The sequence below is a fragment of the Eulemur rufifrons genome, chromosome 24, assembly GCF_041146395.1.
Source record: "Eulemur rufifrons isolate Redbay chromosome 24, OSU_ERuf_1, whole genome shotgun sequence".
NCBI lineage: Eukaryota > Metazoa > Chordata > Mammalia > Primates > Lemuridae > Eulemur > Eulemur rufifrons.
In genome coordinates this window covers 24,225,070-24,241,829 of record NC_091006.1, presented here as the reverse complement: position 1 = coordinate 24,241,829, position 16,760 = coordinate 24,225,070, and the positions used below count along the sequence as shown (strand labels likewise).

Sequence of the window (16,760 nt, the reverse complement as noted above, 5' to 3'; positions counted from 1 at the left end):
TCAACTCTTTGGCTATGACTTACAAAGTCTTTTCTTGCCCTGGATCCTGCTTGCCTCTTCAGCATATTCTTTGCCATGTTTCCCTTAGGATTTAGGTTAAAATCACAGTGACCAGTTTGCATCTGTCTGCATTCACTGTGCTGTTTTCTTTCCTTAAGATTTGCTTCTGCTACCTCTTTCCCTTTAAATGCCCTTTCTCAGAAATGCCCTTTTCCCAGACTTTTCTACTGCCTGCATCCTATGCGTGCCATCACCTCCGTGAGGAAAGTCTCTGGAGTATCCAGACTAAGACAGAGCCTACAAAGCTGTGCCGCTGTACTACCTTGTGAAGACCTCTACTTTGCAATTGCCACATATCTTAATGATCTGTGGATTTTAGCCCATTGGAATGTCAGCTTTTAGAGGGAAGTGTTGTGCCGTTATTACATTAACAGAGGGGGAACATTTCAGATAATAGTAAAAAAAACAAGCACTTTTAGCTTTTTATAAAGCAATGAATTATTAATTATTTCAATATTCTACATTTAATAAAAGCATAAGACATCAGACTCTGGGCTAAATATTCTAATTTTTAATTTAATTAATTAGATTTTCATTTAAAAACTTTTTTTTTTTTTTTTTTTTTTTTTTGAGACAGAGTCTCGCTTTGTTGCCCGGGCTAGAGTGAGTGCCGTGGCGTCAGTCTAGCTCACAGTAACCTCAAACTCCTGGGCTTAAGCGATCCTACTGCCTCAGCCTCCCGAGTAGCTGGGACTACAGGCATGCGCCACCATGCCCGGGTAATTTTTTGTATATATATATTTTAGTTGTCCATATAATTTCTTTCTATTTTTAGTAGAGACGGGGTCTCGCTCTTGCTCAGGCTGGTCTCGAACTCCTGACCTCGAGCGATCCACCCGCCTCGGCCTCCCAGAGTGCTAGGATTACAGGCGTGAGCCACCGCGCCCGGCCTTAAAAACTTTTTTTAGGTTATAAATGCTATATCAAAAACCCTGGAATGAACAAAAAAACATATATAAGACACTAAAAATTATAACCCTAATATCTAGAGGTAATTGATATTATTTTGGTTTATGTTTATATTGCTAACAATATTGTTTTACTTGGCTGAAATAGATTATCACCACAATTTTTTATCTTTTTTTCTACTTACAAAATTAATCCTAAGCATTTTCTTACTTCTTTAAAAAAATACATTTTGTTCATTTGAAGCGAATTGAGAAACAGGAATCAGAAATATTTTACCCTAATAATTTATGTTCCACTTTGTTGTTTTGCTATTTTTATTTTAAAGATTATGACTTTATTCTTATTTTATGGGTGAGTGGATGAATGAATCAGTATTTACCAAGTTCCTAACATACACTAAGCTCTGTCTAATCAGCTCTCACATGTATTATCTTATCAAATAAAATCAATTCAAGCTACTTCTCCAGTTGTATCTTGACAAGATTTCACGAATGAAGTTCTATTACAAAAAGATAAAATTAAGATGATCTCACACTAACACAGTGATATTATTCATTATCATATACATATCCCAATATTCTCTTTAAGACTTTCCCAGTTGGGCAAAAACATCCTCTGGAATCATGTACAAGTAAAAGTAAAAGATTTTAATATATACTTAAATGCTTTTAAAAATGTAAGTTATATATATATATATATATATATATATAACATAGTAATTGCATTAGTCACTGTAACAAATAGATTATATTAATAGTAATGTTGAACTTTTGTATTAATAAATAATGATACCTATCTTTTATTGAATTTTCATTATATCTTGAGAACATTTATTCTCATTTGCCATATTTTCATGTGGTATTTATTGAGTCTTTATTATATGTTTGGCTCATTTCACCAGTGAGGAACTTGAACACTACAGGAGTCAATTAGGAAGCTGTTTCAGAAATTCGATTTAATAACAGCAAATATTTATGAGAAATCACTATATGCCATGCACTGTGCTAAACACAAATGGATCATTTAATCTTCACAATAAATTTCTAAAGTAAAAATAATATCTCTTTACATGGTACTTAAGCTTGGTAAAGTAGAAAATTAGCTTGCCAAAGATCACTCAATTAGGATATGATGTCCCTGAGATTAAAACCAAAGTTCATTTGACTCTAAATTTCATGGAAAGATAAAACCCTGGAAGTGGATCCAGGCCTACAGAATGAGAAGACAAATGATGCTCTCCCAATGCAGGCTTTACTCTTTAGGTTTTTAAGAAACCTAACTTTAAAAACAGCTTTAGAGCTTTATAAAACTGTGTTTATGGATTTTGTGAAAATATAATTCTAAATAGTAAATTCTTCAAAATATTTGCAACTCCCTAAAGCAGATTTTTTTTAATCTCATGACAAGAGATATAATAAATAATCCTAAATAATCCTGAAAAAATTAATCTGGGTCATGAAAATGTTTGTTAAAAATATAATTTACTATATAATTCCAGTAAAACTAAAAGACAAAATGACAATAATAAATAAAAAAAAAACAGACAGCTTGCAAACTCAATGTTTGAATTTTTTTAGTTAATGCCATATTTCATGTAAATGGTGGTAGTGGCTGTGATTTTATTCATTATTCTCAAAGATTCTCACACAGTTATGGTGATTTCATTATTAAATATATATATATATCATGATTTTTTTATTACTGGCAGAAGACGTTTGCAACACATACAACTGACAATGGAGATTGATCTATCTATAGATATAGATATATAGATAGCCCATGTGTACCAAGATATATGTATAAGAAGGTTCATAGCAGTATTTAATGTTTAAAACCTGGAACGACCAAAATGTCCATGAACATCTGAATAGATAAGCAAATTATGGCATGTATAAGACAACAGAATATCAGTCAATTAAGAAAATAAATGGACTAAAGCTACTTATAACAAGGTGGATGACTTCTGCAACAATGTTCAGTAGAAGCAGGCCTCAAAAAATATGTGCAATGGGGCTGGGCACGGTGGTTCATGCCTGTAATCCTAGCACTCTGGGAGGCCGAGACGGGAGGATCATTTGAGCTCAGGAGTTTGAGATCAGCCTGAGCAAGAGCGAGACCTCGTCTCTACTAAAAGTAGAAAGAAATTATATGGACAGCTAAAAATATATACAGAAAAAATTAGCCGGGCATGGTGGCACATGCCTGAAGTCCCAGCTACTAGGGAGGCTGAGGCAGTAGGATTGCTTAAGCCCAGGAGTTTGAGGTCACTGTGAGCTAGGCTGATGCCACGGCACTCTAGCCCGGTCAAAAGAGCGAGACTCTTGTCTCAAAAAAAAAAAAAAAAAGTGCAATGGTGTTATATTTATTTAATGTTCATTGAGGTTACTTATTAATATACTGATTCTGAGAAAAATATATTAATCTCAGTATATGATGTGATTTGTCTTTGTTCTGATGACGATGTTTTCATCCTTCTTTTTCTTTTTTTATGTGTGTTTCTTTTAGATATGTCTATAAATATAATATATATTACAAATTTCACTGGGTGGACATGTAACACAGAGCTCGATGCAAGAGCAAACTATAATTTAACATTAGTAAAAGATTAGTAACTCAAATGTTAATATCATGCAAATGTCATTTTTTATACAACAGAGAATTTCAAGATACTAAGTCATGGAGTACTTAAGCAATAGAAATGTGACCTGGATACTTACCCTCAACAACAAAATGAGTAACAATACCAATTGCAATGCCTATGATTGCTACAATCACCAGTGTGAAAAGAGCTAGCCGTATAGGGTCCCAAAATTGCTGTCTTCTTTGATACTCAATTCGTGGGTATTCAGCTTCTGAAAATTCAACTGGTCTGTGATAACAGAAAGAAAGAAAATAATAAGACAATAAAAAATTCATTATGGTTCTACTTTTTGTTCACTTAGTATGTTCCTCTATGAAAATAATTTATACTACTAATAGTGGGAAAATTAGATCTTGAAAGGAATACTAGGTTTTAATTTGTATACCTTCTCTCAACACCTCAATCATTGTAGAAGTTTTAGTTAAAGTTCTACTGATGTTGACATTCAAGTGAAGATATCTTCCCACTACATTTGGTCTGGCATATTGGCAATTTGAAATTTTGGTAGTGAAATACAAAGAATCGCTTTTAAAAAGGTAAATTATAATTAACATTTCATGTCATTTAAATAAGGGAGCTTTTAGCAACAAAATTACACAATATTCTCACCAGTTTTACTTGATTAAAAGTATTTTAATATGATTATATTTAAAATGATCTTAAAAATTTCTTAATGGCTTGCTTTAAAAATAGCAATATGACTTTTGAAGATATGATCACGGTTCTTTGAATTTTATTAGTACCTCCCAGTGAAATCACAAAGTGTGTATTGTACTTAATGAGACTCCAACATCCAAGAGCACCCTTCAGTGCCACCAAACTCTTACCTGTCCCTGCCGGTACAGCCCTCCACTACCCTAAATATCCTACGCCATTTAAATTATCTTTCTCCAACTTGAAACTTGCCATTTTTTATTTTCTGAATCCCCAGAGATGAGCACCTTTTCACATACCTGTTGGCCATTTCTATGTCTTCTTTAGAGAAATGCTTATTTGGGTCTTTTGCACATTTTTTAAATCAGGTTATATGTTTTTCCACTATTGAGTTATATGAATTATTTATAAATTTTGGATATTAACCCTTTTAACAGATATATTGTTTGCAAATATTTTTTCTCAATCACTAGGCTGCCTTTTCATTTTATTATTTCCTTTGCTGTGCAAAAGCTTTTTAGTTTGATGTTGTCATATTTATTTTTCCTTTTGTGTCCTGAGCTTTTGGTGTGATATCCAAAAAAGCATTGCCAAGGCAATTGCCAATGCCAATGTCTAGGAGATTTTCCCTATATTCTCTTCTAAGAGTTTTATATTAATATTTTTGGTCTTATATTTAGGTATTTTATTTATTTTGAGTTGATTTTTGAATGTGGTGTAATATAAGGGTTTAATTTCATTCTTTTGCATGTGGAAATCCAGTTTTCCTAGCACCATTAATTGAATAAACTATTCTTTCCAAATTGTGTCCTTTTGGCATCCTTGTCAAAAATTAGTTGACTGTATATGTTTGTAATTACTTCTCAGTTCTTTACTATATTCCATTGATCTGTGTGCCTGTTTTTATGCCAATACCATACTATTTTGATTATTATAGCTTTGTAATACAATTTAAAATCAGGAACTGTGATGCCTCAAGCTCCGTTTTTCTTTCTCAGAATTATTTTGGCCATTCATGATCTTTTATGGTCCCATACAAATTTTATGATTTTTTTTCTATTTCTACGAAAAATGCCATTGGGAGTTTGATAGAAATTGTATCGAATCTGTACATTGGTTTGGCCAGTATGGACATTTTAACAATGGTATTTTTTTCTGAACCATAGGCTAGCTTTCCATTTATTTGTGTTTTCTTTAATTTCTTTCATCAATGTTTCATAGCTTTCAGCATACAGATCATTCACCTCTTTGGTTATATTTATCCTAGGTATTTTTTTTGATGCTATCAGAAATGAAATTGTTTTCTTATTTTTTAGTTGTTATTTGTGTATAAAAATGCTACTGATTTTTGTATGTTGATTTTGTATCTTGCAACTTCACTAAATTCACTTATTAGTCCTAATAGCGTTTATGTTGCATCTTTGGGATTTTTTACATATAGGATCATGTCATCTGCCAATGGATAGAATTTTACTTCTTCCTTTCCAATTTGGATGCCTTTTATTTCTTTTCCTTGTCTGAATGCTCTTGCTAGTATTTGCAGTGTGGAATACAAGTGGCAGGAGTAGGTATCTTTGCCTAGTACCAGATCTCGGTTGAAAAGCTTTCAGTTTTTCCCCATTGATTATGATGTTAGTTGTAGGTTTTTCATAAATAGTCTTTTCTTATGTTGAGTAATTTCCCTTCTATACCTAAACTATTGAGAGTTTTTATCAAGAAAGGATGTTGAAGACTTTTTCTATATCAATTAGGACAATCATGAGGTTTTTATCTTTCACTGTATTAACGTGATGTATTACATTGATTGATTTGTGTATGTTAAACCAGCCTTGCATGCCAGGAATAAATCCCACTTGGTCATGATGTATAATCTTTTTGATGTGTTGTTGGATTCAGTTTGCTAATATTTTACTGAGTATTTTTGCATCACTGTTTATCAGGGAAATTGGCCTGTAGTTTTCATTTCTTGTGATGTCCTTGCCTGTCTTAGGTATCAGGGTAATGCTGGCCTCATAAATTGTGTTTGGAAGTATTCCCTCTAGCTTTATTTTTCAGAAGAGTTTAAGAAGTATTGGTATTAATTCCTCTTTGAATGTTTGGTAGAATTCAGCCATGCCATCTGGTCCTGGGCTTTTCTTTGCTGAGAGTTAACAGCCTTTTATGATACTTTGTATTGCATCTGCTTTAAAAGAACAAATTGAGCATGTTTGTTCTGTCGTTCTTTTGAGGGTGGGGATGTTGTTTGCTTTGCTTTATTTTCTTTCTTCATATTAAAGTAAAATGAGAATAAAAATTGAGAAATCTACAACTCAAATTTACTCTTTCATTGAAATAACCCTTTTAAGTTAAATGGAGAATCTCTGTACATCCTCTAAATAGGTGATGGCTTTTTAAGATGGAAATGAACACAACTTGACTGGGTTTAATTCTGGCTTCGCTACTATCAGCAGGCTAGCTAAATTCAATCTCAATCTCCTCATCTGTAAAATTAAGAACAAAGGCCTTTTATGGCTTTGTTAGAATCCAAGTAGTACAAACAAATAATACAAGTAAAAAGTCAGAGGATCGCCTGTTTATCTCAGCACATGAAATAAAAAGGGCTTTGTTTTTCTCTGTTTTGTTGTGTTTGGTGTCTTGTCTTTAAATATAATGCTTCAATGACCTGACAGTTTATAGTCAAGAATATTTCTGTATTTTCTCCAGAGTAATCTACATTATTAATATAAGAATAAATAACAAGCAAGAATAACTTTGACAGTAATTATATTAATAATTTAGAAAATATTGTTTCTGAATTTGTTACAAAATGAATAAAAAACTGATCTCTTGAAGCATAAACATTAAGAATATAAATCTAGGCCGGGCGCGGTGGCTCACGCCTACAATCCTAGCACTCTGGGAGGCCGAGGCGGGCGGATCGTTTGAGCTCAGGAGTTTAAGACCAGCCTGAGCAAGAGCGAGACCCCATCTCTACTAAAAATAGAAAGAAATTATATGGACAGCTAAAAACATATATAGAAAAATTAGCCGGGCATGGTGGCACATGCCTGTAGTCCCAGCTACTCGGGAGGCTGAGGCAGGAGGATTGCTTGAGCCCAGGAGTTTGAGGTTGCTGTGAGCTAGGCTGATGCCATGGCACTCTAGCTCAGGCAACAGAGTGACACTGTCTCAAAAAAAAAAAAAAAAAAGAGAAAGAAAGAAAGAATATAAATCTATTAGTTTTCATTGCCAAAGTCCTCTGACTTATTTCAGCTGCTTCCATACATCAACCACACAGCAGAATCAAAATAAAATAAAATCTTGATGCTCAGGCTGAGGATATCAAACCCAGAATATTAAAATAAAACCTGTATCTTTGTTTTAGAAACCTAGAATAATGCTTTATGACTAATGCATATATGTGGACACCAAGTAAAGTAAAATGACATTATTGTTACATCACATTAATGTTATGATCCCTGAAATAATTACCATCTTTGGAAGTTCATATCATTTCTAAAAATCCTTTCAAATAAACAATACAGGAACTAAAGTCTTTTGGTAATTTGCATAGAAATAAAACTTGAACGGTTACAGTAATGGAATACAGATGGAAACGGTATTAGAAAGAGCATGAAATTTAATATCATAAATCCTAGGTTAAAGACTTTTTTAAATTATATACTGACTCTGTTTTCTTGGTATCTCTGATTCTCTAAGAATCCTTCATCTATTAAATTAGGGTGACAATATCCCCCACCTCTCTAAGTTTTTGTAAGGATTAAATTATGAAGATATTTCATAATTTTTAAAGAATTATGTGAATAGGACTTGTCAGAAACCATAGGCTTCTTTGAGAAAAAGAATAGATTATACTACTTTGTAGTAACCCTAATATTTAGTACAATACCTTACATAAATGTTCCTACTCTTTAAATGAAGAAATGATGAATGAAAGAAACTAAGTCTATATCCTAGTTCCAGAAAAACTTTGAATACAAAGTGGAAAGAATTCTAGAAATAAGAATTACTTTTTAATACTCAACAAGCAATTATTTCATAAACACCTACCATGTTTTAGGCATTAATAGGCAGGAACTAAATATACAGTGAATAAAATACAAACACATGTTCCTGATGCCACAGTACTTACAGTCTGGAAGTAAAAACTAATAAAACTAGTAAACACAGAGGTCCTTAAAAGTTTGATAAGAGCTATGAAGAAGACTAGCTTGTCTGTGATCAAAAATAAGAGGGTATATATTGGGTGAGGAGAGAGGACTACTTGAAATGGGTCAGGAAGTCCTCTTCGTAAGGTATCATTTATGCTGAGACACGAAGGATGAGAAGAAACTTGCCATGTGTAGAATGGTTCCAAGTTTGTTTCTGGCAGGTAGAAAGTGTGTGAAGAGCCCGGATTGAAAAATAATTAGGCTTGTTGACTATTAGACATTGAAAAAAATTATCATGGAGAAGCAGCTATACATCAATAAATATTTCCTCACAAAATTTAGATAGTAAGAGAAGCATTTTAGTTGCTTTAGCACAAAGAATGCCTTCTATATTCCCAGAGAAAGCTCTTCCTTACATTTTTCCCAGGTCTAAGTCCATGCTGCTATTTCATTCTTATGACCTAACTCAGCTAGATATGGTAGACTAACTACGTTATCACAGTGAGACCAAAAAGATGTACACACACACACAAACACAAAGATCAGTCTCACACCTTTCTCTGTAGATAGTCTCACAAAAACTCTGATCAAGAGAGCAAACAATCATAATCTATGATGCCCTCCCACATTCCACCCCCAAAGTGCCACCTAAGTGCCTTAGCAATTAAGCGTGGGAACTTGGTCTTCTTTTAGGGGCAGGCTCTTTGAGGATAAGCACTGTAATCAGGCCTCAACAAATAGTGAGAAAGCCTGTCCCCTCCCAGTAATTAGTTGTAATGAGCTCTATGATGACTATATCAAAGATTGCTCATCATTGGGCCTAGGACAATTGCTTACTAGAGAGGGAGAAGAGCTAGTTCAGTCTTAAAATTTTAAGAATCTCTATTTAACTAGCAACGCAACTGAAACAGAATTGCTTTCCCACCATTTCTTCTATAGACTTTTCTTTTCATGTCAAATTAATCAAGGTTCTAACTAATGTAGTTTAAGTAGAGGTATGCAGAGGTTGGCCACCTTCGTTATATATTTTTTGCACCAAATGGCATGAGTGCCTATTATATTAGGCACAATAAGGAGACTGTTATATGACTAAGATTGTTATATGTTTCAGTGCCTCATGCCTCACCTCGGTACATCATTTAGATTATAAGAATCTATAGAACAAAGCTGTTCAAATTCCAATGATACATGGAAATACTCAGAAAAATCATAGTATTTTTGACCAGATTAAATAATAATGAATTACAAATAAGTTATGATGATGAAGATATATAAGACAGTGCATCATTGCCAAAATTATTCTTATTACAGAATTCTCAAAGTCAATCCATTTGTAGCCTGTTAAGTAGTTAAGTTGAAATATATGTTAGCCTATATGGTTCAGGGAGATTTTAGAAGTGATAGAAAGGAGGAGGACACTAATATGATGAGAGAGATATCCCTAGGCTAATCACCAAACATCACTGCCAGATATTCTCTTGATGGCATGATGAAAGAGTCAAGTGAGATTGGCAAAAGGTTTAAGTTTTAGCTTCATATTTAGGATGTTTTTCCTGCCTGTCTTTTTGCTTGACATGACTTACACCACTAATTTGGGACACTTTCTAGCACGTGGCTAGGAACAGTATTCTGTCTCTCTTTAATCTCTCAGCACTTCAGTTTATTCAGTTGTAACACTGGAAACTGAACGTTTATCACTGAAATATATTCACGTCACTTTTTTATTTCTAGACTTCCTAATTCAGTTGGGGTGTGTGTGATTTTTCTAAGATTATATCACCAGAAAGCATCGATGCTATTACTGAATAATTATTTGTTGGTTTAGCATTGACTGACAAATTTTCAGCTTCTTGGTTCTCTGAGCTAACTGCAATGCAGATATATGTCTGGAAAGGAGCATATTACAGTATATATCTATGTATATCTACATCTATCTTAAATAGCTCTATTTTTTTAAAACTACAACATTGTATTTGTTGCTACAGAGGCAAAGCTTGGGATAAGCCTTGTAAACTTGGGTATTACCTACTTTCTCTGAACTCTAAATGAATCAGAAGTTTTCCAGTATGTTTTGTCTCCTGCAGTCTTACTGTATGACTATTGGGCTCATGTAAAAGGTGCCCAAACTACATATTAATAATATAAACCAATATAGCAATGAGTTTACTCATGTAAAATGTGTCAAGTGTTTCTAGACAAAGCTCTGCTGGTAGTGAACTTGGAACATACCCAGAAAACACGATGCACGGTGCAGTTGGCAGGAGGATTGCTGCAGCCCTTTCTGTTCTATTTAAGAACCATTTATGTGTGTCTAATACATCTCAAGAACTGGGGACACAAAAAATTTCCTTTAAAGTGCATAGGCTTTGTATTGAAGGGCTCGTGGTAAAGTAGAAAGATGCAAAATAATAAAATCAATATAGTCACATAGTGAAAACAATAGATGGACCAAGTACAGTGTTAAGAAAACATGGAGAATTAAACAATAAAGTTGTTTGTGAAATGGACAGAAAAGGGCATAAGAAAGATTTCTCAGATGGGATAGCTGAGCTGGCCCTCAAAGGACAAAGGGAATCTTCTAGCACGTAAGACTGGTTAAATACATCCTGCCCCCTTTTACTCCTTACTTACAAGTAAGACAACTTCTCATTATTATGAAAGTGCTTTTTAAAACAGGAATGTGACCATAGAATTTATTTGGAAGTCAAAGAGAACTCATTGATTAATTACTATTTTTCACTACCACTCAAAAGAATTATTGATAAGGCCAAAGAACACAATTCACGTATTTTGGACAGAAAATGAAAAAGAGTTTAAGAATATTTGAGAAACCATCTTAGTGGTTTAAATAGTCTAATTTAGTTCTGCTCGTGGCAGTGGAATTTTCTCTGGGAGATCTCTTTTGATAGTAGGACTATTGGCAATACCGGAAAGCATGAATCAGAAACACTGTCAACAGTAGATAGTAAAAGGGAGGAGCTAATTGTGTTGTAGCAATTAAAATGATACAGACATCTAAGCTGCTGTTACACTGGTATTTCATGATGAGGTAAAAATCTGCTTTGGACTTGATAAGAATTTCAAAGATAAGGAACATAAATCAGAGGACTGCCAAAAAATAAAATAAAATAATCCTTGGTTTTATCCAAAAGGCACATGAGGGTGTCGTCTATAAATGTCATGATAAGTGACTTGAGAAGCAACAAGAACTAACAAAGTGGTGGGAAAGGGAAAATTTCAAGTATGAGTTAGTCATCAAAATTAGCTTCCTATCAGCTAGAAATGACTGGTTTGACATTCAATGGAAAAGGGCAAAATCACAGGGTATGGGCAGAAATTGCATAACATCCTGCTCCTTTACTGGAATAGGGAATAGTTCTGTACTTAGGGGAAATGTTAGCATTATTAAATCCTATTACTATAGTAGAATATAACATAAAAACGCATAAGACATTTCAAGAAATTGGTCATAATAATTTCATGAGTTTTCCAAAAATCCCTTTAAAAATTTTTAGACCTATGAATTCTAAATCTAGTAAAAAATAATCTACCCCCCCTTATAGCTGACCTTCAAAATCATCATTATGATTTTGTAAGCACTCAGAAGCTCTTCCACCTCCTCCCACGCTACAACATCACCAAGATCAGCTCCATTTCTGCTAGCAGCTACATGAGCAACAATACTTAGCAATTTAATTTAATTCATACAAATATAAGGAACTTTTACATAGTTTTTCTGTGTCCTTCAAAAATCTATCAAGCTCTTCAAAATCTTTTATCTCCTGGATGACTACATAAATTGTATCAGAGTTACCATATTTTCTACCTCAGGAAGACTTCATGGTTATAACTGCCAAGCCTACTGTTAATAAAAATGAATTTCATTCATTCTTTCAGCACATGTTCATTCAGCATGTGTTTGCTGAGCATCTACTATGTTAGACACTATTTTAAGTACTAGAGATATAGCAGACTCTGCCCTCATGTCTCCTGGTGGGAAAGACAGAGAGTATGCAATAAACGAATCTATACGTAAATGTCAGGTGTCAGTTAAGAGGAAAGAGAATAAATGGGGGTATGATAGAGCAGCGGTCCCCAACCTTTTTGGCACCAGGGACTGGTTTCATGGAAGACAACTTTTCCATGGACCGGGGTGGGGGCGGTGATGCAAGCGATGGGGAACTGCCGTAAATGAAGCTTCGCTTGCTTGCCCGCCACTCACCTCCTGCTGTACGGCCTGGGTCCTAAGTTTCATGGAAAACAATTTTTCCAAGGAAGGGGCTGTTGGGGGTGGGGGTGGCAGACCTCATGCAGTGATAGCACCCGGTTCCTAACAGGCCATGGACCGGACAGGGGCAGGGAGGGTGGGGACCGCAGTGATAAGGGATGGGGCGGGATTAAGGTGATCAGGGAAGACCACTCTGCGAAGGAGAAGTCTAAGTAGCAGTGCAGGTTGGAGCCGTGCAGATATCTGAGAGGAAAGTGCTACCAGCAAAGGGGAGAGTAACTACAAGGGCTGAGGTGTGAGCAGACTTGGTGAGTTTGCAGAAGAGCAGAAGGTCAGGGTGGCCAGCGTTCAGTAAGCAAGCAGAGGAAGGGAGAAGGTGGGTTCAAAGATAATTATGGACCACATCATAACCCAGCAGGTCATGATAAGGACTATTTTATGTTGCTCTGAGTAAGAAAGGACAGCCATTATAGAGTCTTGATTAGTGGATTGGAATGATCCTTTTAAAAGGATCACCCCGTAGAGGATACACTGGGTGGCGGTGCCAGGGGAATGTGTGAAAAGTGGAAGCTGCCAAACTGCTTAGGGACCCCTACAATGGTTCAAGTGAGAGATGACGACTGCTTGGATTAGAATGCCAGCAGTGAGGAGAGCACAACATGTAATTGAATTCAGAATATATTTTGAGGTTACAGCTGGCAGAATTTGCTGATGAACTGGTTGCAGATTGTGAGAGAAAGACAAAAGTTAAGGAGGATTCCAAGGTGTTCAGCCTGAGCAGGGGAAAATATGATAATACAGGGGCTTTGAAACATTTTGAAAGTGGTGACATCTTTCTCAAATTCATTTTTATATGGAACTCTAATGTACAATACAGATTTAAAACAGATGGTCTGGGATGGACAGGGTGTACAGAACTCTGTGCCTATATAATCTCCCCCTGGGACATATTTGCAAGAATTAACTGCTGAATTTCACATTGACTACAAACTTCAACAAAATCCTCAAGATCCTCCATGATGGAGCCTTGGACAGCCTGATCTGTCACGCGGCCTTCTCCATCTCTCCTGCATTTGGTTCTCCAGCCTTTCCCTGCCACACACCCAGGGAGCACTTCTTGATTTTTCCATTGTCACCTCTACAAAGTCTTTTCAACGTAGCAAATTCCTGGGCAGGCTTTGACCAGCAGGCAGGCAGTGGTTACAGACATGAGCCATTTATTTTCTTTCTGTCCAAATGCCTCGGAAGAGGCAGGAAAGGCTGGGATCGAGAGAAGTTAGTCTTTGGTAACTGACACTAACTGCAAATACAAATGTATTTGTAAGTACAGGGATAGAGATTTGAAGGACTCCTTTATTTTACCCAGAACCTGATAGAATCACAGACTTTACAGTTAAACCACTTCAATCACCAATGCTAACATCCCCTTTTCATAACACAACCATAATATTGTCCAGTCTATTCTTAAAACACTTCCTTCCTAACCTTTGAGGAAGCCCCTCCTACCTTTGATTAGTCTGATGATGGTTTGTAGGCATGCAGTCCCAAAGTTTATATCTATTACATTAGCTGGATTTCCCTGGAAAATATTTCCTTACAAAAGTATCTAATCCTTCTGCCACATCTAATTCATTCCATGAGTTCTCTTTGAGCTCCAATTGTGTGCCCAGCACTATTCTAGGTACTTGGTATTCACTAAATGATCAAGCCAAAGTCCTTGTTGTCACATAAATTAAAATCAATTGTACTTTCACAGTTTATTCCACCAGTAGGCCAACCCAGAGGGTTAAATTTCTTTATTGCCTTGGGGAAAATGTTAGGGGCATGTTGAGGAAGCATTTCCAACATACCTTTTATATATTAAGAAATATTAACAGGAAGTATATAACAGGTGAATATGCTATTGAAAGCACAGCTCCTTAACACCTTTATAAATCTGTTGGGTTTTTTTTTGTTGTTGTTCATTCAGAATTTAAGGCTTTGGCTTTGTTTTAAAATCAACCACTAAAATAATGCCTCTGAAAATTAAAAAGAGCGCCAAGAGTTTATGTTGCACACATTTGTATATTAATTCAACTCAGGAACACAAGGAGAGGAGGAAGAGTTGGCCAAGGGTCTAAATACAAAAGAAAATACTCATACTATTTTGTGAGTAGTATGTAAACATCCTTTAATAAAGTGTGACAATATTATTCAGATCTTTATGACCACCCTAACGTGACTTTCTCATTGGGCTTATTTCTATGTTTATTTTTAATGTCATCAAAATGGAACAAGGAAACTCTGTACAATTAATTTGAAGCAGGTGAAATGAATCCATCAGATAATTGATGGCACCAAGATGAGGATTTAAATATCTGACTATTCTCGATACTAAAGAAATGTAAATAATGAAACAAATTAAATGCAGGACACTTTTCTACATGCAGCATAAATATTTATGTGCCAATCAAGTGTTCTCACAGCAACAGTCCTGAGGGGAAATTCTTTCTATGTCTTACACATGTCTTAACACATTTGTATTCAACCTGGAGAATAGATACACATCAGATATTCTGTTTGGGCACAGCCCTCTCTGCTTCTTGCCAAAAAGCCTTCATTTCTGGGAATACTCATGATTAATAACATCTCTATAATGACATAGGTTAACTGAGGATAATGGCCTTCCTTAACACAAACACACATACACACACAAGCTAATGGCGAGAAGCAGTAACAGATAACAAATACAATATTCACTTTAGATGCAATTTTGAATGCACAAAGGAACCTGTCAATCTCAGCAATATCTATAGACTCAGACCTTTCTTCCCCAGTGGTTAGTCATGGATACGTAGCCAAGTGGAATTAAATCATCAAGAATGGATTGTTTTTCATTGTGGTCTGCTCTACAGGCAGTTAAAAGGAATAAAATTCGTTTTTAGAGATTTGAGTTGAGAGATAGCATAGCATGCTGGTTAGAAGCACACACTTTGGTCTAGCTATTCTATTTTATTTTTTAAATTGATACATATTTTACATATCTGTGGGGTACATGTGATATTCTGTTACATGCATGCGATGTGTACTAATCAAGTCAGAGTATCTAGAGTATCCATCAGGTTGAGTGTGTATGATTTCTATGTGTTGGGAATATTTCAAATCCTCCCTTCTAGCTCCTTTGAAATATACTTTGTTGCTAACTATAGTCATCTTACTCTGCTATGGAACATTAGAATTTATACCTTCCATCGAACTCTATGTTTGTGTCCATTGACCAACCTCTCTTCATCCTCTCCTCCTACCCACACACCCTTTGATCATCTCAGTAAATTCAGTAAAAGCATCTGACAAAATTCAACATTAATTTGTGATAAAACCAAATGAGCCTTTCAGCAAGCTAGGATAGAAGAGAACTTTGTCAACTTGAAAAAGGTCTTCTAAGAAAATTCTACAACTAATACATGCAATGGTGAGAGAATAAATCCGTTCTCCTAAGACTGGGAGCAAAAGAAGAATGTGTGCTTTTACCACTCCTATTCATACTGGAGGTCTTAGCTAGTGTAATGAAGCAGGAGAAAGAAATAAAAAACATGCAGAATGGCAAGGAATAAACTGCCTTTATGAACACATTATATAGAAAATCCCTGAGAATCTACCATAAAGGGACTAAAATTTATGTTTACAAAGATCACAGGATGGAAGGTCATATATAAAAATCAAACTATTTCTATATACTAGCATTGCATAAATGGATATTAAAATTATAAGAGCAGTACCATATATAATAGCATTAAAAACCATGATAAACATTTATCAGAAAACAACATATAAATGGACCTGTTAGAGTGGCTGTTATCAAAAAAACAAGATAGCAAGTATTGGTGAGATTTTGGAGAAAATAGAACTGTTGTACACTGTTGATGGGGATGTAAATTGGTGCAGCCACTATGAAGAATGGAGTTTTCCCCCAAAAAATTAAAGATAGAATTACCATTTAATCTAGCAATCCCACTTCTGGAAATATATCCAAAGGAATGGAAGTCAGGATCTTGAAGAGATATTTGCATCCCATGTTCACTGTAGCGTTTCTCATTACAGCTAAGATATGAAAACAAATGCCCATCAGTGGATGACT

The 16,760-nt window shown here is 35.1% G+C and overlaps 1 protein-coding gene across 1 annotated transcript in view; it reads right to left on the bottom strand.

Moving 5' to 3' along the window:
• LOC138374654 (transmembrane protease serine 11F) overlaps nt 1-16,760 on the bottom strand; it is a 63,723-nt gene that overhangs the window by 32,981 nt on the left and 13,982 nt on the right. Inside the window, exon 2 of the mRNA XM_069457695.1 lies at nt 3,687-3,838. Coding sequence (XP_069313796.1) covers nt 3,687-3,838 — 152 coding nt within the window. The remainder of the gene's footprint in view (nt 1-3,686; nt 3,839-16,760) is intronic.